Source organism: Diabrotica undecimpunctata, chromosome 1 (assembly GCF_040954645.1).
Source record: "Diabrotica undecimpunctata isolate CICGRU chromosome 1, icDiaUnde3, whole genome shotgun sequence".
Taxonomy (NCBI): Eukaryota; Metazoa; Arthropoda; class Insecta; order Coleoptera; family Chrysomelidae; genus Diabrotica; species Diabrotica undecimpunctata.
In genome coordinates this window covers 143420732-143446885 of record NC_092803.1, presented here as the reverse complement: position 1 = coordinate 143446885, position 26154 = coordinate 143420732, and the positions used below count along the sequence as shown (strand labels likewise).

At 33.2% G+C, this 26154-nt stretch overlaps 1 protein-coding gene across 1 annotated transcript in view; it reads right to left on the bottom strand.

The window, feature by feature from the left end:
- The window catches only part of LOC140440561 (uncharacterized), a 39952-nt gene that overhangs the window by 2474 nt on the left and 11324 nt on the right, over window positions 1–26154 (bottom strand). The window contains exon 3 of the mRNA XM_072530942.1: window positions 9425–9580. Within this exon, the coding sequence (XP_072387043.1) occupies window positions 9425–9580 (156 nt within the window). The remainder of the gene's footprint in view (window positions 1–9424; window positions 9581–26154) is intronic.

Sequence of the window (26154 nt, the reverse complement as noted above, 5' to 3'; positions counted from 1 at the left end):
AATATACCGTTTTAATTGTTTAATTTGGCTTGTTCCCATTTATATATATTACTTATTTATTATATTTGAATTTAGAGGTGTTTAACAATATTTTTGGTCATATTGTAGGTAAGTTTGATATATTTACTTGGCTATACGTTCTTCCAACGTTAGCATTATTTTGTTTAAGGTTGTTTTAACCTAGATGTAGGTTGTACACTCTATATCAGAGTTATTCTGTGTAGTTTTCAACTTTTTATTATAGTTGTTTTCAACATTTTTTTAAATATTATATTGTGAAATTTTCATATACTTTTTGGTAACTTAGAGATTGTCAGAATCTAAGAAGTTATATTTAATAAACTTGAATTTGTTTTGCATATAATTTTTTTATTAATATTTCCTTACCTTTTTACATTTACAGCATTTTTGTTTATTACATCAACTTTAATTAATATTAGCAGTATACGATACCTGGAAGAGTGACCGTTACTCTTTTTAGAGTATTATCCCTCTTCTGGCGCCCTCAATTTGTTTTCTTTGTTAATTTTCATTATATCTATTCATTTTTCTTATCTTCTTTTCTATCCATCATACATATTCTCCTGATTTACTGTCTTTAAAAGGCATGCAAATTGGCCGTATCCATCCTTGAGTTGCTAGTGGTCATTCTCTTGCCTACATTGCTAGCCTAGCCACATTCCGTTCAATAATTTTTTTTACTTCTTTACTTAATTGTTATCTATTTTACTTCTATCAATTTTATCCCATATATATAGACCACTCTTCTTATACCTCTCTCCTCCTACACACCCCTGTATTTTGTTACATCGGCGTCCCAACGCGGTGCCTTTTCCAAGTTTTTGGTTTTAAGACAGTAGCTTTTAGCTGATTTCTTTTTTTTTCTTACTTGAGTTTTGTATTTTTGTTTTTTTTTTACTTATATTATTGCTGATTTATTCTATCTTTAAATTTTTTATTAATACTAAACAGGTATACTTATACTGCTGTATTGATTTATTAGTTTTATTTATTAGATTTATTAGTTATTAATATTTTGAGGCCTCAGTGATAGGTTATAGTAGTACAACTTACATTCTAGGTTGAATTTTGTATTTTTATTGAGAACTTATATTTACTTACTTACCTACACATACTTATATCGTATATTATATAAACTTTTATTCCTACAGCCAACAGTATTATACTTATAGCTACTATTAATTGTTGCATATATATATTAATATTTGGTGTAGAATAGTTATAATTTACATATAACTAGAAACTATTTTGAGTATTTTAGTAAGATAACTAAGGTATTTATTTGATTTTGCTGGCTATTTTGATCTTGGTGGTGTGTTGCTAATAACTTGGCCACATTTTTTTTCACAAATCAGTCCCGAAATTAACTACTAATCATGAAACGTTGAATCCGCCTGTTTTAAGTGATCACAGATGGTCAACTACCAATTCTTCTTTACCCAGTAGCGTTTTAACACAATTCTAATGATTACAGTAGTGAAATAGTTCCATTATCAGTATTAACTTTTAGGTTTGTTGATGATGATGATATGTCTATGGTTGTACCATATAATATTTATAACCAATCAAATACTTTAGATTTGCGATTCTTTGTTGGGGCTAGAGTTTTAAAGAGAAACTTTGTAAAATCAAGTAAAGGTGATGCTATTTCGGCAAAATTTTGCCAGAAATACATTCCGTGTACGGTTGTAAGGGTAATATCTCCTTTGGTATATGAATTAAGGGACAATTCGTCCAACAAACGAATTGGTCAATTTCATGTAAAGGATTTACTGCCTGATAACACCATCGACGAGGTTAGTTCTTCATCCTCAGAAGAAGACTAACTTAACACTTTCGTTTAAGCTAATCTCTTTCTCTGTTTGTCTTTAGCTTAAGATTTTCTTAATCACCAGATAACGTAGGTACACCGCTATTTTTTGTATCTTTTGGCATTGGTTAATGACTTCTATAACTTATTAGATAATTAGTATGTATGACTTATCCATTTTTTTTTGTATTATAAATGATGCACTTCATAATGAATTAATATTCTTAGGTACTAATCTTCCCAGGAGAATTACTCCTTTTAACCTCATATGATACGAGGGTTGTTTAGTATATATTTACATATTTAGATTTATACTTATAGTTAATCCTATTACTGATAAGGAACTATGGAACTATGTTGTTACACTACTGGATCATATATTGTGTGTTATATCTTTGATATTTGATTCCTTAGTATTTGTTTTGATATATTTGTTCAATATTTGCCAATTTGGAAAGATGTTGTGATTTTTTTTTATCTTTGGTCTGCTTTATTCTCACTTGTCACGAAAATCTTAAATACTCTACAATAATTTATGTCCTGATTCCATATACAGGATGGTTCTGGAATTAGTTTGGAATTTTGAAGTAGGTAAGGATGACCGGCGCGGCGTCCTTCTTATTTCTTCTTATTTATTCTTCTGAATTTTCTGTCAATGAATCTGTCAATACTCAGCTTTAGTGAATACGTGGGTTCGAGATTGTTGCTCAGCAACTGATCACTGCTGCTCAATTAGGTTCGTACTATATGTGTTTATTGCAGAGTAGGCAGATGTTTATGCCTCATAATATTTCTGGTCAGGAAATGCTCGCGACATGTCCTAACCATTCTTGTGTGATTGTCCAAATATTCCAGTTACCTTTTCACAACTTGATAGGGAAGTTTAATTAGTTCATATTAGTTATCTTACTTCAGGTTATGTTTTTTTCTTTAACTATCCCTACACATGTCAAGTTAGTCATTTTCATTATTTAAGAGTTTAGACAAATTAGTTGTCCTCTTAGTGTAATCCCACTTCTTTCCTTAGGCATAAATTGCTGTTTAGATTTAGGACTATTCCCGGATAATTCCATGCTGCGAGAACTTGTTATAAATCTACAGTTTTGTTCAAAATTGGTTGTTTGTTCTCGACATATATTTTTTTTCTTTCGTTAGTAATGGTATTATAGGAAAAGTCCACCACTTATATTTTCTTAGGATTTCTATTGGGATTTTATCGGTGTCTGGTTATTCTGATACATCTGTTGTAGCCCCATGCTATAGTTAGCGAATACCAGCACACTCAAAATTTATTTAGCCTCTGAATTCCCTTAGTCCATTTTAGACTTTAGACTTTAGGTATTTATCTTTATCTTTGGTTTAGTTCAGTTACATATTACATTACTTAGTCTGAATAAGTGTGACGATGCTGCTTCACACTTTAGGAAATTTTGCTTTATTGTAATTACTTAGTTGGTATTGGCTCATATTACCGGATGAGGGTAAGAGCTAATTTAGTTATTAGCATTAGTGAGAATTGGTCCTTTCCTGATCGTCCTTCTTTGGATATGCTCTATTTATAAATCTGGTGTCCATCGATAGTCCGATTTTGGATTCAGTGTCTGATTCCTCACTTATTTGGTTTATTTGGTTATGTAGGTTCGTATCACCATATGTGGGTGTACGTAGACCTCATTTAGTTTTGAGATTTAGTATTGGTGTGAATGGGTCCATAAATCTTCCTGGTCGTTCTTCTTTGGATATGCTTTTATGAATCTGGTGTCCATTGATAGTCTGACTTTGGATTAAGCGTCCTATTTCACATTTATGTTGGTTATTACGCCTTTGATATACTTTGGTATGTTTACGATTTAGATTACTATTTGTGTTATTTGGTTTGGTGAGAATTGCTCCATAAATCTTCCTGATTGTTCTTCTCTGGATATATTACTATGAATCTGGTGTCCATTGTTAGTTCAATTTTGGATTAAGTGTTCAATTCTTAACCTATTTAGTTTATGATTTCTTTGATCTTAGTTTAGTATATCTCCGGGTGAGATATTGGTTGAATTGGCTCATACATTTGCCTGGTTGTTCGTCCTTGGATATACTTAGTCTTATAAATCTGATGTCCATGGATAGTTCAATTTTGGATTTAGTGCCCAATTCGACATTTATTTGTCAGCAAGAATTTAGTTGGTATATTTAGTTAATATTTGGCTTTTAAGCATATTGTCGATTGAGATTTTGATTCGACTTTCGAATCATCTGAGTTTGTGGTGTCTGGCATCATGACCATTTTTTTTTCCCGTGATCTTTAGTTCGTGGTTATTTTTTTTGTGTGTAAACTTGCAGATCAACGTGGAATGTTAGGCCAGTACACTTAGTTATTGATACTTTAATTTTATGAAAAAAAATTTTGATTAAAATTTTTTTTTCCCGACTAGTAGGGGAATGTAACAGTCGTTACTTTTATTACAATTTAAATTAAAATAATAAACAATTTATATTAAAAATAATTTCAGAGACGTAGTATGGGTTGCCTAACTTTAAGTGTTCATTTGCCCATTAAGTGTGTATTGTTAATAATTTAAGTTGTCACTCTGATCTAATTTGGTACCATTGCGGACAAGAGAAATGACAGGAGACTAGGGGAAGTGGAAATTGGCTCTTCTTGGTTAATTAACTGTGAATTAAAATTCACTTTTGATCTAGAGTTTGAAGTGGTACACAACGGTGGTAGTTAGCGAAAGAAAATCCAATTAATGCATAGAATTTCCTTCACTTCAAGAAGTTAAATATTCTAAGTATACCATAACAATTTAATTGACGGTGTTTTCGCAAACTCGGGAGGTGAAGTGAGATTTCTAGCACGGAATTGATTAGCTATCTGGTAAATAATAATTTTTTATATTATAAACATTAGAGTATTTTATCTATATCCTATTATTCAGATTCATTATTTCATATTTTAATATAGTATTTTGTCCAAGGCCATTATATTTTTACTCTATGTGAAGCAAGGTCACGCTACATCCGATTGGATGGGTTTTTTTATCTACCATAATTATCTTTTTGCTCCGGTTTCTTATGCTGAAAGAAACTTTCCTCACTTCTTCTTTGATTCCTTTTTTTATCAATGTTGAGATTAGAAGTAACGGGGAATTGTTTTCAGCCACCTACCATGGAATTATAAATTTCCCTCAGAACATCCGAGGGAAAGTACCACTTCAACTCTAATAAGAATCAGGGTCATTTGGGACAAGCCAGGGAGTATTGTCTACTCCACCCTCATTTTTCCTCCAGCCTGCGCCTAGAGGTAGGGCAGGACAGTCATCATCGAACTAAGCCAATTAGCACCAGCTCCGTGCTAATGTCGGACCTCAAGGAGGACTTCGCTGGGACACCGAAGCTATTCGGGAGTATCCTTCCAGACAACTGTTTCACCTAGGAGGACAGTTGGTTTTTACTTCAGAACTATATATATATATATATATATATATATATATATATATATATATATATATATATATATATATATATATATATATATCTTGTTTCACCAGTTATAGGTTTTTTTTTATAACATATATATATATATTAATTAATATAACTCCCCTTAGTGTAAGGTATCGGTAAGTTTGAGCTCAAATTCTACCCAGACATTATCTTCCATTGTTTTTTGTATTAACCATTTATTTCTTTATTAACTTTAATTATTTCATTATTAACTTTAATTATTTCATTATTTGTCTACTTAACTAAGTTTTTATATTTCATCTTGCGTTATTAACTCCGGTTATTATCCCTTCAGGATAATATACCGTTTTAATTGTTTAATTTGGCTTGTTCCCATTTATATATATTACTTATTTATTATATTTGAATTTAGAGGTGTTTAACAATATTGTTGGTCATATTGTAGGTAAGTTTGATATATTTACTTGGCTATACGTTCTTCCAACGTTAGCATTATTTTGTTTAAGGTTGTTTTAACCTAGATGTAGGTTGTACACTCTATATCAGAGTTATTCTGTGTAGTTTTCAACTTTTTATTATAGTTGTTTTCAACATTTTTTTAAATATTATATTGTGAAATTTTCATATACTTTTTGGTAACTTAGAGATTGTCAGAATCTAAGAAGTTATATTTAATAAACTTGAATTTGTTTTGCATATAATTTTTTTATTAATATTTCCTTACCTTTTTACATTTACAGCATTTTTGTTTATTACATCAACTTTAATTAATATTAGCAGTATACGATACCTGGAAGAGTGACCGTTACTCTTTTTAGAGTATTATCCCTCTTCTGGCGCCCTCAATTTGTTTTCTTTGTTAATTTTCATTATATCTATTCATTTTTCTTATCTTCTTTTCTATCCATCATACATATTCTCCTGATTTACTGTCTTTAAAAGGCATGCAAATTGGCCGTATCCATCCTTGAGTTGCTAGTGGTCATTCTCTTGCCTACATTGCTAGCCTAGCCACATTCCGTTCAATAATTTTTTTTACTTCTTTACTTAATTGTTATCTATTTTACTTCTATCAATTTTATCCCATATATATAGACCACTCTTCTTATACCTCTCTCCTCCTACACACCCCAGTATTTTGCTACATGGTTTGCTAAACTAAAACACCTTAGGAAGATAGCGAGAACAGCTTTTAATAAAGCAAAACGCACTAAACTCAAAAAGGATTGAGATTCCTATCAATCAAATTTCAGGGAGTTTACGAAAGTCTATAGACAAAAACAAAGAGCTGCTTGGAGAGTCTTCTGTAACGAAATCGAAGATTTTCCGCAGGTTTCCAGGCTACAAAAAGCGCTCTCAAACGGCCCACATCGGCATATCAGCATATTAACAAACGAATATGAAAACAAAATTTCCAACCTTTGCGAAAGTGCTGAGATCCTGATGAAAACACACTTCTCCGGTTCTAGCGCCTCAACAGCAACAAACTGGCAGGAAAAAGCAATCATACGCTCACTAAACGACTGGCATCTCGCCAGAACAATGATTCATGAGGAAAAGATAAGATGGGCCATATTTTGTTTTACTCCTTTCAAATCACCAAGACCTGACGGTATATATCCAGTCCTACTACGGTGGGGACTGAATATCCTTCTGCCGCATCTTGTGGAAATATTTAAAGCCTCTTTGACTCTGAGATATATTCCTAGGAAGTGGAGAGAGGTACGTGTGGCCTTCATACCGAAAACAAGTAGGATAGATACACCCTACCAAAGGCTTTCTGACCAATTAGCCCAACATCCTTTCTTTTGAAAACGATAGAAAGGCTATGCGAGAGGTACATAAGGGATGAAGTTCTGATCCATAGCCCACTTCGCCCAAATAAGGATGCATATACTTCGGGAAGATCTACCGATTCTGCAATGCATCACGTGGTGGGAAGAATTGTAAGATCGCTGGACAATAAAGAATCCACCATATGTATAGACATTAAGGGAGCGTTTGATAAAACCACATTCTCAACCATAACCCAAAAGCTCAACGTCAGGAATTTTCCCCTGGGCGTTAGCGAATGGATATTTAATACGCTCTCTAATAGAGCAATAAGCATATATGTAGAAGACATTTCTGTTAGAGACATGGTTACGACGGGGTCTCCACAGGGAGGGCTACTGGAACTCCTATGGAACATAGTTCTAGACACCCTGATTGGCCAATTCAGCTGCAACGGGTTCTACACAATAGCCTATGCAGACGATATTGCTATCCTGCAAAGCGGTCCGTTTGAGAACACACTATATGAGAGATTACAAGTTGCTCTTCGACTAATAGAAACATGGTGCAAGGAACACTCACTATCTATAAATCCTAAGAAGAAAGAGATAGTCCTCTTTACCAGAAAAATAAGAATCATGGGATAAATACCCCCAAGGATTCTAAACTACAGTCTAAACTTTTCCCTATATTGCCCATGAGCAATGTCGACGAACAGTGAGTTGAACCTGGGGCCTTTCGCTCAGGGTGATCGTCTGGGTCTACACTGCTGTCATTAGATCAATGCTAGCTTACGGAGCTATTGCTTAGGTACCAAAAGTGCTACAGGCAACAGCGAAAAATAAACTATACCATATTTAGCGGATGGCTTGCATAAATATAACAGGTGCCATGAAAACAACACCAACTGCTGCAATGGATTTGATCTAGACATATAATATGTCAAAGAGGTAATGCTGGTAATAACGATGCGACTGTGCTTAGCTGGTGTAAACCTTAATGAAGGAATAAAACAATTGAGAACTCGTTTCTGGCGGGGAGAGCTGGATGCGCTACCCCTGCTACAGGCAGGCTGCGACTCAATTAAACCAAAGTTTGTCTTTGACAAACCCTACAAAATCGAAACAAGATAGTATATAGAGACAAACGTGGCAAATGCCTATTGCATACACCAATGGCTCCAAAGTGAAAGAAGGCTCAGGATACGGGATATACTCCAGTTCACTCATACTCAGAACCTGAGTTTAAAGTGGATTATGGGCAAAAATGCCAGCGTAGTTCAGGCAAAACTGGCTGGTATCTCCATGCCGCAAAAGAGATAACCCAAAAAGGTATAGCCGGGAAAACTATAATAATCTGCGCAGGTAGTAGACAAGCGCTACTAACCTTGAATGGGCCACGTGTTACATCAAAGTTAGTAATGGAGTGTCGCGAGGACTAACTCAAGCGTCGGAAGGTAATCATCCTGAGGTGGGTTAAAGGACACGATAGGAATAAAGGCAACCGCATTACTGACCAATTTTCTAGGAAGGCGACAGGTCTAAGAATTTATGACCTAGGGATCTTTTTGGTTGGTCGACTTTAACAACCGCGGAAATTGTCTAATGTCACTTCCCTACGCAAACTTCAAAACTGTAGAGCATGTCCTATGTTAATGCCCGGAGTTATCGTTAATACGAGAGTACGAGTTTGGCGAGTTCTGGTCCTCACCTGCCCACATAAGGAAGATGTCTCCTGGTAACTTGTCCACCTATCTAGAAATGGCAGGATGGACAATGAATTAAGGACGACAGCTCCCTGGGAGGATACATAATGGATCAATTGTGGCCTAAGTGCTGTGAAACTTAACTCGCCCTCCCTACTCTACAGATACAGATACAGCCGGGGATACTAACCTTGAAGTCTAAAGTAGTTTTATCGAGAAGCGGTATTGCACGCAAACAAAGCGGCGTGGTCTATTGTCTCAGGACTGGACTTGTTTTATTCAGTATTAGTCGAGTAGCTATTATGTGTTAGATTCGCTGCGTGTTACTTTTTTTAACGTTTCTTTCTGCATTAAGAAGGCATTTCGTTCTAATAAATAAACTATTTGGTATATAATTATTTGTTTGCTCATTTAAAGTGTATGTAGTAGTTTTTTACTTTTTATTAAGACTTTGTAAGGTTGTGCGTTTTAATTTGTAATTTTAAATGTAAAAATTTTAGTTTTTAGTATATACCTAGTACATAAAAATAAAATGTTTAAAAAGTTAAAGTGTGGTTTAGTTAGTTGCCTGTCTCAGTAATGCCACATATTAAATATTATAACCTAAGTAGATATTACAAATTAGGTAAATACAATAAAAATGACTGAAAACTTACTTGAGAAATAAACTTATTGTTTATGGGAAAAATATTGTAGCAAGTTATTTCCCATTCCTTTTTTCCGCCTACCATAATTATTAACAATATTTTTCTATTTTCAGTATTCCAGTAAATCCACGGACACTTATAAAGATTTTCAGTGAATTTGGAGGTCTGTAGTAAATAAAAAAAGGGTATTTATTTATTAAACTGTTTCTATTTACTATATACTATGTTAATACAGGGTGAGTTTTTATTGCGACATCGGTCGATAAATCCACTGTTAACAAGATATCCAAAAAACTTATTTAGAAAAAATGTAGGCAATGATATTATCCATACTTGGAAAATATGTGGAATTCTACACGGTGAACAATAACTACTTGGTATAGCAGACATATATTTTTTTAAATAAGACACCCTATATATTTTTCATATTAATATTCCTCTCAAAATTTTAATTCTTATAATATTGGACTTTGTGTTGCTATACAGAGTATTTATAGTTTATTTTTATGAACAAGAGAGTAATTAGCATAATTTTAACTGGTAGCTCCGACCACTCCATGGGCGTGCTCAAGATTAATTGAAAAATTACTTTGAATAATTGTAAAAAATAAATGAATTATTTCAGTGTTATAAAGTGTTATGTGTATGTAAACAAAAGTGACCTCTTTTATCACACACTATATTAGAACTGACTGGCCTACATTAAAAAGGGTTTTGAAAAAATTCACATTTTTTTTAATTTTTAAAAATTACAAAAGAGAAAAAGAGTTTTTAAAACCGTCTAAGGTATGTTAAATAGATGAATAAAAATATTAATATAAAACTTACAGCTACTTGTTACAAATCCAAATCAGATTCAGAAGATGAACTTTCAGAACCAAGATTTATAATAACTGGCTTAATCATTTTATCACTAATATTGTCCAGCTTCCACATTTTTTCCTCTTCTTTAATAGTGTGATTTACTGCCTTTTCCCAGTTTTCAGGTTTTACATTATTTACGGCCTCCAAAAACAACTGTTTAACATCATGAATTTTAAAAGTGGTATTTTTTCCTGAAACTTCACTCTTTATCTGTGCCCATACCAGTTCAATCGGGTTTAATTCACAATGATATGGTGGGGATCTAAGTACTGTCATTCCACGATTTTTGGCAATTTCATCAATTTCGTATTTTTTAAATTTTTCTTTATGAAGGGCACACAACGAATAAAGTTCCTTTCTTATAGATCCGGGATGGTACGTAATATTTTTTGAACTCAGCCAATTCTGCAAGTCTTTTTTTAACCACTTGGTTGTGGGCAGTCCTTCTATAAGTCTGGAGTGATAACTTGCATTATCCATTACTATTACACAGTTCTTAGGAAGAAGATCTATCATTTGTTCGAACCATTCTTGAAAGACATCAGCGTTCACGTCTTCGTGGTAGTCACCGGTACGAGTTGATTCAAAAGTTAATAAGCCACCTTCAACAAAACCGTCTGAACTGCCAATGTGTACTATTATCAGCCTGCGTCCCTTTCCTGATGGTGGGTTTAAACCAGTAGATAAGTTATTTACAAAAGCGTGCCTTTGACTTGTAACAGTTTCATCCTGCCAAAATTTATTTGGTGTATGACCCTCGTTGATCCATGTTTCATCAAGATAAAATATTTTTCTTTTTTGGTTTCTCATTTCCTTTATGGTTCTTAGAAAATGTCTTCTCCATATGACAATATCGCTTCTTTCTAATAAAATAGACTTTCTGGGATTCTTTTTCCAGCGGAAGCCTATTTCTTTTAAAAGTTTCCATAACGTACTTCGACTCATTTCTGGGTAATCCTTATCATCTCGAACTGAGACAAGAACTTTATCCAATGTTGGAAATTCTTGTCTAAAGAAGAATTCATGCACTTTCCGTCGAAGTCCTTCTTTAAAATGATATTCTTTTTCAAATTTTGGTTTCCCTGGAGCATTACGTGGCATTTGAAAACTACCACATTTCTCTTCTTTAATAACTCTGTAAATCGTAGATTTCCCAACACCAAGTGTACTGCTAACTAACTCAACGGTCTCATCAACACTTTCACATAAACGTTTGTCTGTAAATGATTTAAAACAATTAAATATTAATGTTTTTTCATTAACTGTTAGAGGACCAATTTTTCGGCGTTTACACGGCACTTCCAAATTTTCCATAACACTAGTATACACAATAAATTGCACCTTGCAACTGAAGTACCTACTTTTAGTGAACTGTTAAGAATTTTGAATACGCCACTTGGACCTTCCTATATACAAAATGGAAAAACCCACTATCACATTTTCTGTGGAATAAGTTTAGAAGGTAATTATCTAGTCAATTACTGTCGTAGATTCCTGGAATTAAAGAATTAAATGTTTGATTGTTGAAACCCTTACTTCGTGGAATGCACTCATTTCAGATAAAATAAAACGTTTTATTTTATCTAAAGAATTAAACTTTATTTTGCAAATAGGCAAAGAATTAAACTTTATTTTGCAAATAGATAAAATAAAACGTTTTATTTTATCTAAAGAATTAAACTTTATTTTGCAAATAGGTAGGTACTTATTAAACTTTTATTGGTTATATATAACCAATAAAATAAACATCTTTTATTTCTTGCAAATTCATTAGTACCTGTTAACCTCCATCACTTCGACACTGGCAACCTTATTTAGGGATTAGTAACCCTCACAACTATTGTATTCTATTCTGCTTCAACCTTTATACCTGGTGGTCATACTCAATTTAAAATTGTTTTCCTATATACTTCTGTAAACTTGTTGACAAATATCTGTTTTTCATTGAGTCACCCGTATCAACAGTTTAGGGATTTGCATACATAATTTATTGTTTTATTACTCTCTCATACATAAAAATACACTATAACAAGTCATGACCATTTGTATTTCGAAATCCCTATGAAATCAACACCATGTATATAAAGAAGTATTGCATAAACAAGTTTTTATTCTATTAAATAAGCTAAACAATATAGTGTAGTTTTTAAATTAAGTTTAATTAAAATTATTGATAAATATTTGTATACAGGGTGAATAAAAAACAAAATTAAGATTTTCTCAGTCTTTTTAAACTAATCACCCTACAATTTATTTTTTAGAAATATTGCATTTATGATACTCTTTCGTTTTTATTTATAATTTCATATATCTAAACTCATTACTTTCCGAAATATTTTTAGTTTTCTTCAAATTTCGGAAATACATTCAATTTTTGTAAGTAGAAATAAGTATTGCTTATTGAGTGATAATATAACAAAAGTATTTTTATTTAATAAGTAACTAACAAAAATATAAACCACATTAATATTTAATAAATGTAGCAATTATTGTGACATTAAGGAAATAAGTAAATGTTCAAAATGTCCACCTTCTATAAAAGTTTGAAACCGATATTCAAATGACCGAGCTATATTTTTTAACATTTGTAAGTCAATTTTCTAAAAAGCTTCTCTTATTCTGTTTTTAATATCATCTAGCATTGTTAGAGGCTTCTGGTATACAAGGTATATTATATAGCCCCACACGAAAAAATCAATTTTGGACAATTCCAGTGATCGCGGTGGCTAAACAGTTGGTCCTTCTTTGCCTATTCACCAAGTTATTATTTAAATTATTGTGAATGGGAGCAGTGTGGTGAACTGGAGCACCGTTGTGTTAAAACCACACTCGTTGTTGAATATTAAGCGGTACATTTTGCAGTAGTATTGGCAAATGATTATTTAGACAATCCAGATATATGACACCATTCATCACCTTAAACATTTATAGACCACCTAGTTTGATTGGGTAGTCTATAAATGTTTGGGGTAGTATTTTTGGCGATTAACAAAAAAACGATTGTTGATGCATAGTAATGAAAATTATGCCGATTCGCCGTTCCATTTTTGTGAAATGTAGCCTCACCTCCACTAAGCACATAATCGAAATAAATCGGTCTCCTTGCACTTGCTGCTGAGATATTGACAAAAAGCTAACCTGCGTTGATAATCGTTGACTGTCAATTCTTGACTTTACTGTATGCGGTAAGGATGCATTTTATGTTTATGAAGGATTTTTGCTGCCGAACTTTGAGTAATGTCATGTTAACGTGATATTTCTCTAGTGTTGATGTGGGGATCTTCAGTAGTAGCTATCAGTACATCATATTTCTTTTCTTTACATAGAACAGTGTTGGTTCTCTCATTTTGTTCATATACAACTGACCCAGTGCGAACAAAACGATCCATTAATTTTTCAAAATCTCTTGCGTTTGGCTTCCGCCTTCAGGATATCGCTCGTGATATATTCTGGATGCAAGTAAGCTATTTCATTTATAACAACAAAGACAAGAAACACAGACCGATTAAAAAGGTAATAATATGAAAACTGTCATTTTAAAAGCCTACCGTTTACGGTTTAATAATATGAAAACTGTCATTTTTTCAAAGCCTGCTATTTTACCTTTGTAACTGACACAAATGGCCTTTTACTTAGAATTAATAACTGTCACAATCAGCAGTTAGGAATGTTTTATTAAAAATTTCTGGCTTAGAATACTGTTGATATAACAATTTAAAAATGGCTACATTAATTGTATATTGTTTTGCTTTCTGTTTTGTGTGAGTTATTTATTGAATAAAAATAATCTTGTTATGTTATCTCTCAATACTCAATACGTATTTTACTTACAACAATTGAATGCATTTCCGAAATTTGATAATGAGATTATGTATAGGGAATGCAAATGAAAGAGTATCATAAATACCATATTTCTAAAAAATAAAATAAAGGATAATCTGTTTGAAAAAAATGGAGAAAATCGTTTTTTTGTTTTGTCGCGAAAATTTTGTTTTGTAGTTTACCTCTATACAAATGTTTGTTAATGATTTCAATTAAACTTAATTTAAAAACTACATATATATATATATATATATATATATATATATATATATATATATATATATATATATATATATATATATATATATTAAGCCGTACATATCAAAATATAACGCTATCACAATTTAATTCAAGAAAAATTACAAGACCCAACGAATAGCACACACTTAATGGAAACAATCTTAAATTGCGCCAAAGAAGTTGGAGGATCACAAGCACACAACAGCAATAGAAATTTTTCAGATGAAACAACAGCTCTCCTGAAACAACGAAGAGAAATGAAAATTAACTCCAATATTAATAGAATTGAATATACCGAACTGTACAAAGTAATACGGAAAAAGATCGCAGAAGATATAAAAACCTACAATTAACGACTTGTACAAAATACAATCGAAAACCGTAAAAGCTATAGGAAAACCAAGAGGAAGTTGGCAATCGGTAGAAAGCAAATAATAGCATTGGGAAACAACAACGGAAGGATCACAAATAGGGATGAAATAATAAAACATGTAACCGAATTCTATGAGGGTCTATATAAAGCTCCGGAAGCACAAGAAATAGGCGAAGAAGAAATTGCGGTTCAAGAAGATGTACCAGATGTTCTCGTGGATGAGGTAGAGGCAGCTCTTAAGAGCATGAAGAACGGCAAGGCAGCCGGTAATGACGGTGTTACAGCCGAACTTCTAAAGATTGCTGGTAAAACAACTTGGAAAATCCTAGCAAAAATATACACAGACTGCCTAAAATCGAGACATATTCCAAAAAAGTGGAATTCAGCCAACATAATCCTTATTCACAAGAAAGGTAGCAAGGAAGACATTAGAAATTATAGACCGATCAGCTTGCTACCTGTGATATACAAGGTATTCACCAAAATCATTAACAACAGAATACAGAACACACTTGACGCTGCACAACCCCGAGAGCAAGCAGGCTTTAGAAGTGGCTTCAGCACAATGGATCATATTCAAACATTAAGGGAAGTAATGAGCAGAACAAAAGAATATGATCTACCACTGGCGCTAGCATTCATAGACTTTGAGAAAGCATTTGACTCCGTATACCCAAGAGCAGTCATAGAAGCTCTTGTCGACCAAGGAGTAGATAAACCATATGTCGAAACGCTAGCAAATATATACAAAGAGGCCACAGCTAGAGTAAGCATATATGAAAATACCCCAGAATTTCCCACTCAGAAAGGAGTCCGACAAGGAGACACTATCTGTCCTGTGCAGGAGGACTAATATGTCTAGATATGAACAAAAACAAGCAGGGCTGCTAAGATTCTGGGAAGAGGTACAAGGTGATGAAAATGAGGCTATTCCTGATTCCGAAGACAAAGTGCGGCTCGATAATGTTAGTGAAAGTTCTCATGACACAGACACAGAACAAGATGGCGACGAAGATGAAAGTGAACAAGAGAATGGATATGATGTGAGTACATTTGCAAGATATTATTGGAGCAGAGATAAAGTGACGAAATGGGCTAAAAACGTAGAACCACGATCGGTTTGCACTAGAGCCGAAAATATAATTTCTCAATTGCCTGGAGTGAAACGACACGCTAAAGAAGCTGAAACTACAATTGATTGTTGGAAGCTTTTTATGGATGACATATTGATTGATGATATTGTAAAACATACTAAGGAGAAAATCAATTCAGTAAGTGAACGTTACAACGATAATTACCAATTCGTAGTAAAAGAGACCTCAGAGCAAGAAATCAAGGTTGTATTTGGATTACTTTATTAACTAAGAATTCATCGATCAATCGTCATGGCGAAACCTTCAAGATTTCTGGGCAAATGACGGCACAGAAATGCCAATATTCAAGAAAACTATGTTTCTAAAATGCTTTCAATTTCTGTTACGGTGCTTGCGGTTTGACAATGGAGCTACACGCGTAGATAGAATCAAAATCGATAAATTAGCTCCATTTAGAGGTGTTTTTGAAAGAGTAGTTTTCAGTCAGCCTATACACCTGGCATGTATCTCACTGTTGATGAAAAATTGGAGACATTTTGTGGCAGGTGCCCTTTTCAGCAATACATTCCAAATAAACCGGCTCGTTATGGAATCAAAATCTTTGCTTTAGTCGATTCAAGATATTATTATACTACAAACTTGGAAATTTATTGTGGTTCTCAACCTGATGGTCCTTTTAAACTGAGTACGAAGCCTACAGGTGAAGTTTTACAATTGATTTCACCAGTGTCTGGTAGCAAACGTAATATCACATTCCGGCGGGCGTAATTTCGGCCGGTAATCCCTTGGCCTACCTGCATAAATCAAGGGGTACCATTTATGACAGGGGTAATTTCGGCCGAGGGGTTGATGTTTACGATGAGATTAAAATATTGGTAATTACGCTTCATAGTTTCTGTAAAATATTAATTGTGTATTTATTTGGAAATACCTAATCCTGTGTACCTGTCGGAAATACCTTTAATTTACTTATCTCTTTATTCTAATAACTATGTTGTACCTACTTAAGATTATTCCTTTAAATGTATAAAATTCACAAATAACAGGTATAAAATTATTATAGCTAGTCAGTATTATAACTTATCTTGAAGCTACTAGTCGATAGAAAGCATAAAATATATTATTTGTATACGATGGCATCTGTTTCAGTAATTAAGAGTTCACGCGGTTGTGACTTACTAGTTGTAGAAAAGTTTCAGTTTTGTAAACAGGACGTATTAAAAAGTGGTGAAGTACGTTGGAGGTGTATAAAGAAAAATTTAAGATGTTTAGCCAAACTGTACACTGTTGGTGCGGAATACACAGTTACTAGAAGTGAATTAATCCACAACCACGAGTCCGATGAAACTACGTTGGAGAGAAAAATAGTGGCGACTTCATGCAAGCGCAAAGCTGAGGAAGACATATTGGAGAAACCTTCAAAAATTATTAAAAGCGTTCTTTCAAATCATTTGCCAGAGAATTTGTCATCGATAGATGTCAGTCTAATAAGAAGAAATTTGTACAACAGCCGCCGTAAGCTCTTACCAGCCCTGCCTAAGGATATTCACGATGTACATTCTGTACTCGATAGTTATGGACCGAAAACCACAACAGGTGAAAATTTTTTGTTTATTAACAGCACAGCTGATAATATCATTGTTTTTTCTTGCCATACAAATATAATAAGTTTATGTAAAATGAAAGATTTTTACATGGATGGCACATTTTCTTATTGTACAAAATATTTTTATCAGTTATTTACCATCCATGGACTGGAAAATGGGCATTATGTTCCTCTTTTGTATTGTCTGTTGCCCAATAAGACCAGTGACACATATATGAGACTTTTTCTGTTGGTAAAATCTAAAATTTTTGAACTTTATAATATTGTTTTTGAACCGAAGGAGGTATTTGTGGATTTTGAAATCGCAATTCATAACGCATTAAAAGTTGTCTTTCCCAAAACCAAACTAAATGGTTGTAGATTCCACTTGCACCAGGCGTGGTATAGGAAAATACAATCATTAGGGTTAACCCAAATGTATAAAGATAAAAACTGCGAGGAAAGCAAATGGCTTACTCATACTTTTGGGCTAACTTATTTAGACCCCTCTGAAGTTGAAGATTGTTTCATATTTGATCTCATGTCATACAAACCGGACCATAAACTTATAGATAAATACGCAGACTATTTATTAGAAAACTACATAGCGCCAGAATCTCATTTTCCACCAAATATATGGGCATATGAAAACCCATCAATTAAAAGAACCACAAATGCCTGCGAATCATTCCATTCGCACTTTAATTCTAGTTTTTATTCAAGTCACCCTTCTATATTTATTTTTATAGAAAAATTAAAAGATTGTCAGATCGATGCATATTTAAAAATAAAAAATTTAAATATTCCAGCAAAAATTAAAGACAAACAAGTAAAAAACAAACTAAAATTTATCGAAAACATGGTAAATATGCTTTGATCTGACAATATTTCTAGAATTAATTTCGTTAAATCTGTATCACATCAAAACGTTTTTTAAAAATTTATAGTTTACTTAATTTATAGAAATAAGTTGATGTAATAATTTTATTGAAATAAAGAAATATTTTAATATAAAGCATTCTGTTATTTTATTTGATTTGCGGCCGAAAATACCTATGAGATAAGGAAGCAACTTAAAACCTCCGGCCGAATTTACCTACCGGCTTTTAGTACCTGCTCTTTTTCCGGCCGAAATTACGTCCGCCCTCACATTCGATAATTGGTTTACTAATTATCCATTAATGCAACATCTTCTTGAAGAACACCAATTAACATCTGTGGGTACTGTCCGAAAGAACAAGAAGCAAATTACCTCCACAATGGTCAACACAAAAAATCGAGAACAGTATTCTACACTTTTTGATTTTCAATAAAATACAACCTTAGTATCCCATATTCCAAAGAAAAACAAAAATATTCTGTTGTTATCAACACTACACCAGTAAATGATGTTGTAATTTTTGTTGATGTATGTATTATTCTTTATAATGTTTATTTGTTTATAAGTCAATAAAGAAAATTGTGTTGTGTTTTGTGTTCAGAAGTCTTTGGTTTTTTTTTTTTTCATTTCAGTAAAATGTAATGATTTTAAGTTTTGAACTGTGCAATAAATTATTTGAGCTGATATTATTTTTCAATTCTTTTAATAGTACGCACTATTTCAAACGAAAAGTATATACTTTTGATGCAGATACTCAAGTATTGAGTTTTCCAAAACGTATTTTGCTATGGGGTGTGTCACACCCCACCACACCAGACACGTAAGTTTTAGGCACCACACTAACGCAGGGTTAAAAAAGAGCGTGGCACTTGGGGAGTGCCGACAGAAGTGAATAATTTTTTTGAAATAATCTTCGGTTTAGTTACAAAATAATATTTTGCACCTGAATATGTCATTGTTTACGTCCTACCTCGTATTGTACTTTAATGAGATTGAATATGACCAAAAAACATAAATTCCTATAACTCAAAGGGACCTTGTCTCTTCCCTTATAACTCAAAGGGAACTATGTTGATCTTTAAAAAAATTGAGGAAGCAGTAAATTTCTTCCTTATAACCTTATTTTAAATTTTTTACTTGATTCTAATAGGTTCTTTATATTGTTGTCACTGTGGCTTAAATGCAAGGAGTAATCACATTTTTAAGTCATACCGGCATATTTGCATATTTTTCTGTCTTTAGTCAATAACCTGGTTATATGTTACAAATACTTTAACAAGCAAGGCTTTTCATAATTTCATCTATGCAAACGGTAGCTCTAGTGTAAAATAAACGGTAGTAAGCCATAAAAAATTAATTATAAAATCTATGGAACATCATCATCATCTTTGGAATGACAATATTTTGCGGATTCTGGCCTGCGTTAAGTTTTGTCGCCATTCTGTTCGGTTTCTGGCATCGTGTTGCCATCTTCTGATCTGTAGTATATCTAAGTCGGTCCCAACTCCATCTAACCACCTAATTCGCGGTCGGCCTCTGCTTCTTCGTCCTATATGTGTTCCTGTAGTTAGCTTTTTAGCAATCATATTGTCAGGCATTTGTATTATGTGTCCGGCCCATCTAAGTATGTGCTGTGTTTTAATGACCATTAAAAAGCTGATAAAATTTGAAATTGTATCTTTTGCGCCACTGCCCTTGATCGTTTATAGCTCCAAATATTTAGCGGAGTATCTTACATTGAAAACAATTCTTTGAGAAATTGAATTTAGAGGTTGAAAAAGTCGGCACATCTCGGGAAATTATCATTTTGGAAGACTCAAAGAGCAGAACTAGAAAAAAAACCCATAACGCAGTTATAGATCAATTCGAAGAGGAACACGTAAATGATAATGGTACCAGACTAATATTATTATGCGAACAAAATGAAATAAAAATTGCAAATGGATTTTTTCAACACAGAGACATACACAAATACACATGGACGCAAAATACGAGAGGGTTAAAATTAATCACAGAATACACAATTATACGACAAAAGACAAATATGATTGTACAAGATATAAAAGTATTGAGAGAAGCTACCTGTGGAAGCGATCATTACTTATTAAAAGCTAAGATCACATTTGGAGTAAATAAACCTAAAAAAGAAAAAAAAAGGAAATGAAAGGGAGAAAGAAATACAGAAGAGGTATAACCTAATTAGCTTAGAACAAGAAAGCGTGAGAGAATTATACAGAAATGAAGAACATTACACTCACATAAAAAGATGTCTCCAGGAGGCAGCAACAGAAGCCATTGAATACCAAATCCCGAATCAAAGAAAACTTCCATATTGGTTTGACGAAGAAATAAAACAAGAAATAAAGAAGAAAAGAGACCAATATCAAAAATTCTTAAATAAAAAGAATATAACGGATAAAATAATCTACAAGAAGTCTCAAGCTAAAGTACGAAAAATGATATGTCGGAAGAAAAATGAAGCATGGCAACAAAAGTGTTACATGATCAATTCACTTCTAGGAGGACGAGAAGCACAGAAAGTTGGAGAGTCTTAAAATCTTTACGACACGATAAGAAGAAAGACATAGTGTCAACAATAACAACGGATGACTGGGACCAATATTTTGAGAAACTCCTAAGGGAAGATAGACCACAATATAAAGACAGCAACGAAACACAAAATATAAATATTTTAACTTCGCATATAAGAATAACAACGAAAGAAGTGGAAGATGTATGTAGATCTCTAAAAAATAACAAAACACCGGGTCCAGGTAACATCCCTGCAGAGTTAATTGAACACAGTACAACCAAACTATATACAAGTTTAGCCAAACTGTTTCAAAACTGCAATAATAGAATGACAACCCCAGAGGACTGGAAGACATCATTCATATCTACTATACACAAAAAAGGCAGAAGGAATAAATGTGACAATTACAGAGGCATTGCCGTGACAAACTCGATCAGTAGAATATACGGAAAAGTAATTAAAAACATAATAGAAAGCGAATATAAAGACTTAGAGGCTAAGGAACAGATCCTAGATCGACTGTTGACCATTTGTTTTGCAATTCACAGATTATTGAGAAGAAAATAGCCGTTTATCAAGAAGTACATTTATTGTATGTAGACCTACGAAAGGCTTATGATAGCGTACCACATTAAAAATTATGAAAAGCGTTAGAAAAAGCAAACATAAGCATGAATTTAATAAATGCGACGAAGGAACCGTACGCTAATGCTAATGCTCAAAGGTAAAGGTTGAAAATAATCTGTCAAGTGGATTCCAAATGAATAAAGGCGTTAAGCAGGGCTGTTGGTTGTCCCCGACATTATTTAAAATTTATTTAGAACAAGCTCTAAAACTGTGGAAGCGCAAATGTAGAAATATGGGAATGCCGATTAACAACAATAGCATATACATTTTGTCATTTGCAGATGGTCAACTAGTGACAGCACAAGATTATGAAGATATTGAGTATATGACTCGAAAATTAATAACGGAGTATAAAAAATGGGGACTTTAAATCAATATCCAGGAAACCGAGTATATGTGTATCGACGGGAAACAACAGGACCTCATATTGGAAGATGGAGAAATTATCAAGCATTGCAACACATATAAATATTTAGGTATGGTCATCACGAAAGAAGGCAACGTAGGCGACACAATTGAGGAGAAAAACAACCAAGCAAGAAAAGCAATTTTTCTCCTCAATAGTATCCTTTGGGATTAATCATTCTCTAATAATAACAAGCACAGGATATACAACACAATCATTAAAAGTATAATTGCTTACCGTGATGAAGTATGGTAAATAAAAGAAGGATACAAGAGAAAACTTGAGGCAATGAAAATGGATTTCTGGAGACGCTCAGCTGGAAAATCTAGACTAGAAAAAGTAACAAACAACAAAATAAGAGAAATTATGAAAGTAAAACATACAATAGTAGACGATATTGGTACCCAACAACTCAAATGATACGGTCATGTACAGAGAAAGCCTAAAGAACGTCTCCCAAAACAAGTCTTGTGGACCCCTCACGGTAGAAAAAAAAAGAAGAAAACCCCGCCTTAGTTGGAGAGAAGGCATCAATAGAGAACTGAAAGACAGAGACATAGAAGAAGACTTATGGCTAGGAGTGGTAATTGGGTATCGGAAGACGTAGGAGAAAGTTTTAAACCGATCTATATATATATATATATATATATATATATATATATATATATATATATATATATATAATCTTACGTTTAAATAAAGAAGATATTCCCAGAAGTCTTTCATCCTTTTGCGTTAGAGTCCATCTTTTCGCCCCGTATGTGAGGACCGCCCTCAGCAGTATTTTGTATATAATAATTTTAGTTTTCCTTTGGATATTTCTTGAGTGGAATTGTTTTTGGAGTCCATAATATGCCCTATTTGTAAGGTTTATTCCTCTTTTAATTTCCTCGCTTGTTTTGTTGGTAGTAGTCACTAGCAAGTCAAGGTATGTGAAGATGTCAACACGTTCAAAGATATGACTTTCAACCAACAAGTACTTGGTTTTGTCTTGGTTGACTAGACCGACCTATTTCACTGCCATTTCCAATTCTAGGTAATATTGTTTAACATCTTACCTGCTACGCCCTATTATGTCAATGTCATCAACATATAATAAGATTTGTATCGATCTATTGTAAATATACCGTCGTCTCTAATTCATGTATCTCGGACTGACTACCAAGGCAATGTTAAATAGGAGACAAGCCAGGGCATCCCCTTGTCTAAGTCCAGTCTTTATCTCAAAGAATTTTCTTCCTGTATCGTAACGCTGGCTTTTAAGTTAAGTTAGACATTGTCATTCTTGTTAATCAAGTAAGTTTTTCTGGTAAACCAAACTCACGCATTGATTCTTCTTCTTCTTCCTTTGCCCTATCCGTTTCGGACGTTGGCTATTAACAAGGCTATTTTGACCTTGTTTACGGTACCTCTGAACAGTTTGGTCGATGTTAGTCCGAACCATTGTCGCAGGTTATGCATCCATGAGTGTCGTCTTCTTCCCGGTCCCCTCCTACTGTCGATTCTTCCTTGGACTATTAACTGTAGCAGCCGGTACTTAGTATTCCTCATGACATGTCCGAAGTACTCAAGCTTCCGTTTCTTTATGGTGAAGATTATTTCTTTGCTTTTGCCTATTCTCTGCATTACTTCCACGTTAGTGATGTGGTCTGTCCAGGATATCCGAAGAATACGGCGATATATCCACAGCTCAACGATTCTAGTTTTTTCAGGGTGGCTTCCGTTGTGGTCCATGCCTCTGCTCCATAGAACAAGACCGGGAAGACATAACACTTGACCAGTCTTAATTTTAGTTTCATTGAGATTTTGCTTGTGAACCACTTTTTTATATTGTTGAACGCGTTTTTCAATTCGTAATCTTATTTCTGTTGACGCATTGATTGGTATAGTAATATTCTGGTGACACTGTCGTATGTCGTCAATTGTTAATTTTTCTGGAGTAAATCTGGTGTAGTATTTTTCAACTATCCTAACTGTGTAAACTTGTAGCCTTTCGTAAAGAATATTTGCTAGTATTTTGTAAGCAGCGTAGCATTTCAAATTAAATTGTATATGTTAAAACAACGAAATATTTTCTCAATCCCTTTGCGTCATTAGAATTGATAATATAAACATTTCTGGTCCGTATATAATAATTTTAATTACATTCCTTTAATCTTGATGCCGTCTAATATTGCGAGTCAAATTAATATCCATTTAGATTGCTGAGAAAGTTATGAGAGGAGGCGAATAATTTTTAAGAATGATCACTCTCGATGAAATCGCTGCCAAAGTGAATCGGTTTCATTGTTTAGTCCGGATTTTCTTCTAATTCGTTATTGTGTTGTTCGTTTTTGTTATGAGAAAATGTTTTGATAGTAGCAGTGTTGAGTTTAATTTGTTTGGATTGAAATTTTGAGGGAGAAAGATTTCTGCGTGTGTAGTTTTCAAAAGCCGGCAAATTTTTTTGTGGAGAGATGAATTTAAGCTGAAATGCAATGTGGCAGTTTTTTTTTGAGTTAATCACCGAATGGTTGTGTTGTGCCTTATCTGAGAGATTTGTAAGACGGCGTTTCCAACAACCATTTGAGAGGTCCACATGGTTTTTGGGAAAAAATTGAGTGGCCGAGTTTTGAAGATTATAGTTAATTGTCAAAGAATTGTCTATTTGTGTTCCATAGTTACTTCAGACCAATTTGCAGCTTGTGTAGGACACAATTGTATTTGTTTGCAGTGTTTGGGTCCAATTCTAATCCCAAAAACTTTTTGAAGGAAACACATCAGCCAGAGTAATATAAGATAACTTTTGTTAAAGTTTTTTTAAGCAAAAATAGATATTTTTCATTAATAAAAAAATTTTGCTTTCATGACAAACTAAAATTATAAATGAATAAAATTATAAGTTTTGAGGATTAGCTATTTGTCATATGAGTCTTCTTTCAAATAAAGTTAACTGTTATAATTAAAGTTAATTTTTTAAAGAGGTTTAATATTTCATTTCGACGTAATAATGTGACAGTTAGTACTATCCTTTTCGGACATTTGGTACATAACCCTAAATTCGAATTGTTTTGTTTAAAGGTTAACAACCTCAATGTAAGCTCCGTTAAAAAATCTGGATATTTCCATTTCAATAATAATTTAAATTCCTTTAGTAACCCCAACGTCTGCAGCTTGTTGTAAATAGTTACAAATAGCGTCATTGTAAGTTTTGTTTTTAAATTTTGTTAATTTTATTTGTAATAACTGTTTATGGTGAAGTAATAATGAATATGTAATGTTGCTCTCTAAACCAAGTCTAGAATTATTTCTTTTAAGATTTTTACCCTTTAATATTTTTTAGGAAAGAAAAGCATTTCTTTTCATTTAGCAGGAAGATTATTTTAAACGGCGTCCATTTCAAATAGTTTAGGAACCTTCTTGTGTATTTTGCCCAGGAATTTTATGTAAGTATTTTTTGATTTGTTTCTTTGTAGTTACCCCTTCCACTCCCTCTTTTATTCACTTAATTACGACCAGCTCTCCAACCAAACAAAAAGTGGCCATTCGCAAACGTTTCGGTTTATTTGCTTACCCTATCTCCAGCCCAGTAATTGCGCAGTCCCTACTTTTAACTTCCTATAAGTGAAACCCATAGTACAATGAACACAAGGTATAATATTACGCATGATTACAGCTGACCCAGGCGTGTGACTTAGTCAAGAACAATCGAACCCATGGTACAATGAACACAATAAATACAGAAGCGAACCAGTTCCATTAATTAAATCTTCTGAAGATAGAATTGTAGAACATGATTCTTGCGATATGCATAAAAACAGTTTGAGTATTTCTATGATACAGAAGATGTTAACAGATTCAAATCTAACTCCTAAACGAGTCTGTGATAATATTTTAAAGTTAGGCAAAAAGGTGAGGTTTCTCCCAATTGCAAATATATCATATTCTTTGCCTGGTAGTAAGAACTCGTCATATACTAGTGATCATTCTGAAAATTATGCTATCGTCTGAAAGACCATATTTAGTAGAAGAGTTTCCTAACGAATGACTAAGAAATTTCTGTACCTTTATGTACAAATAACTTAAGTATTTTTATATATATTTGGGTATCATACGCAGCAACTTCAACTTCTTAGTTCGTAATGTTTTATTATGCAATTTGCAATTTATTTAAAATGTGTAATTAATTTTTTATTTTATTATCTTTTATTTTGTGATATTGGCGATTTTTGTAATTTCAGTAAATTTTAATAATTGTTATTTTCTGACTTTTTGTAAGCTTTGTCCATTAAATTGTACAATTTTCTGTGACAATAAAGCATATTTCTAGTTTATT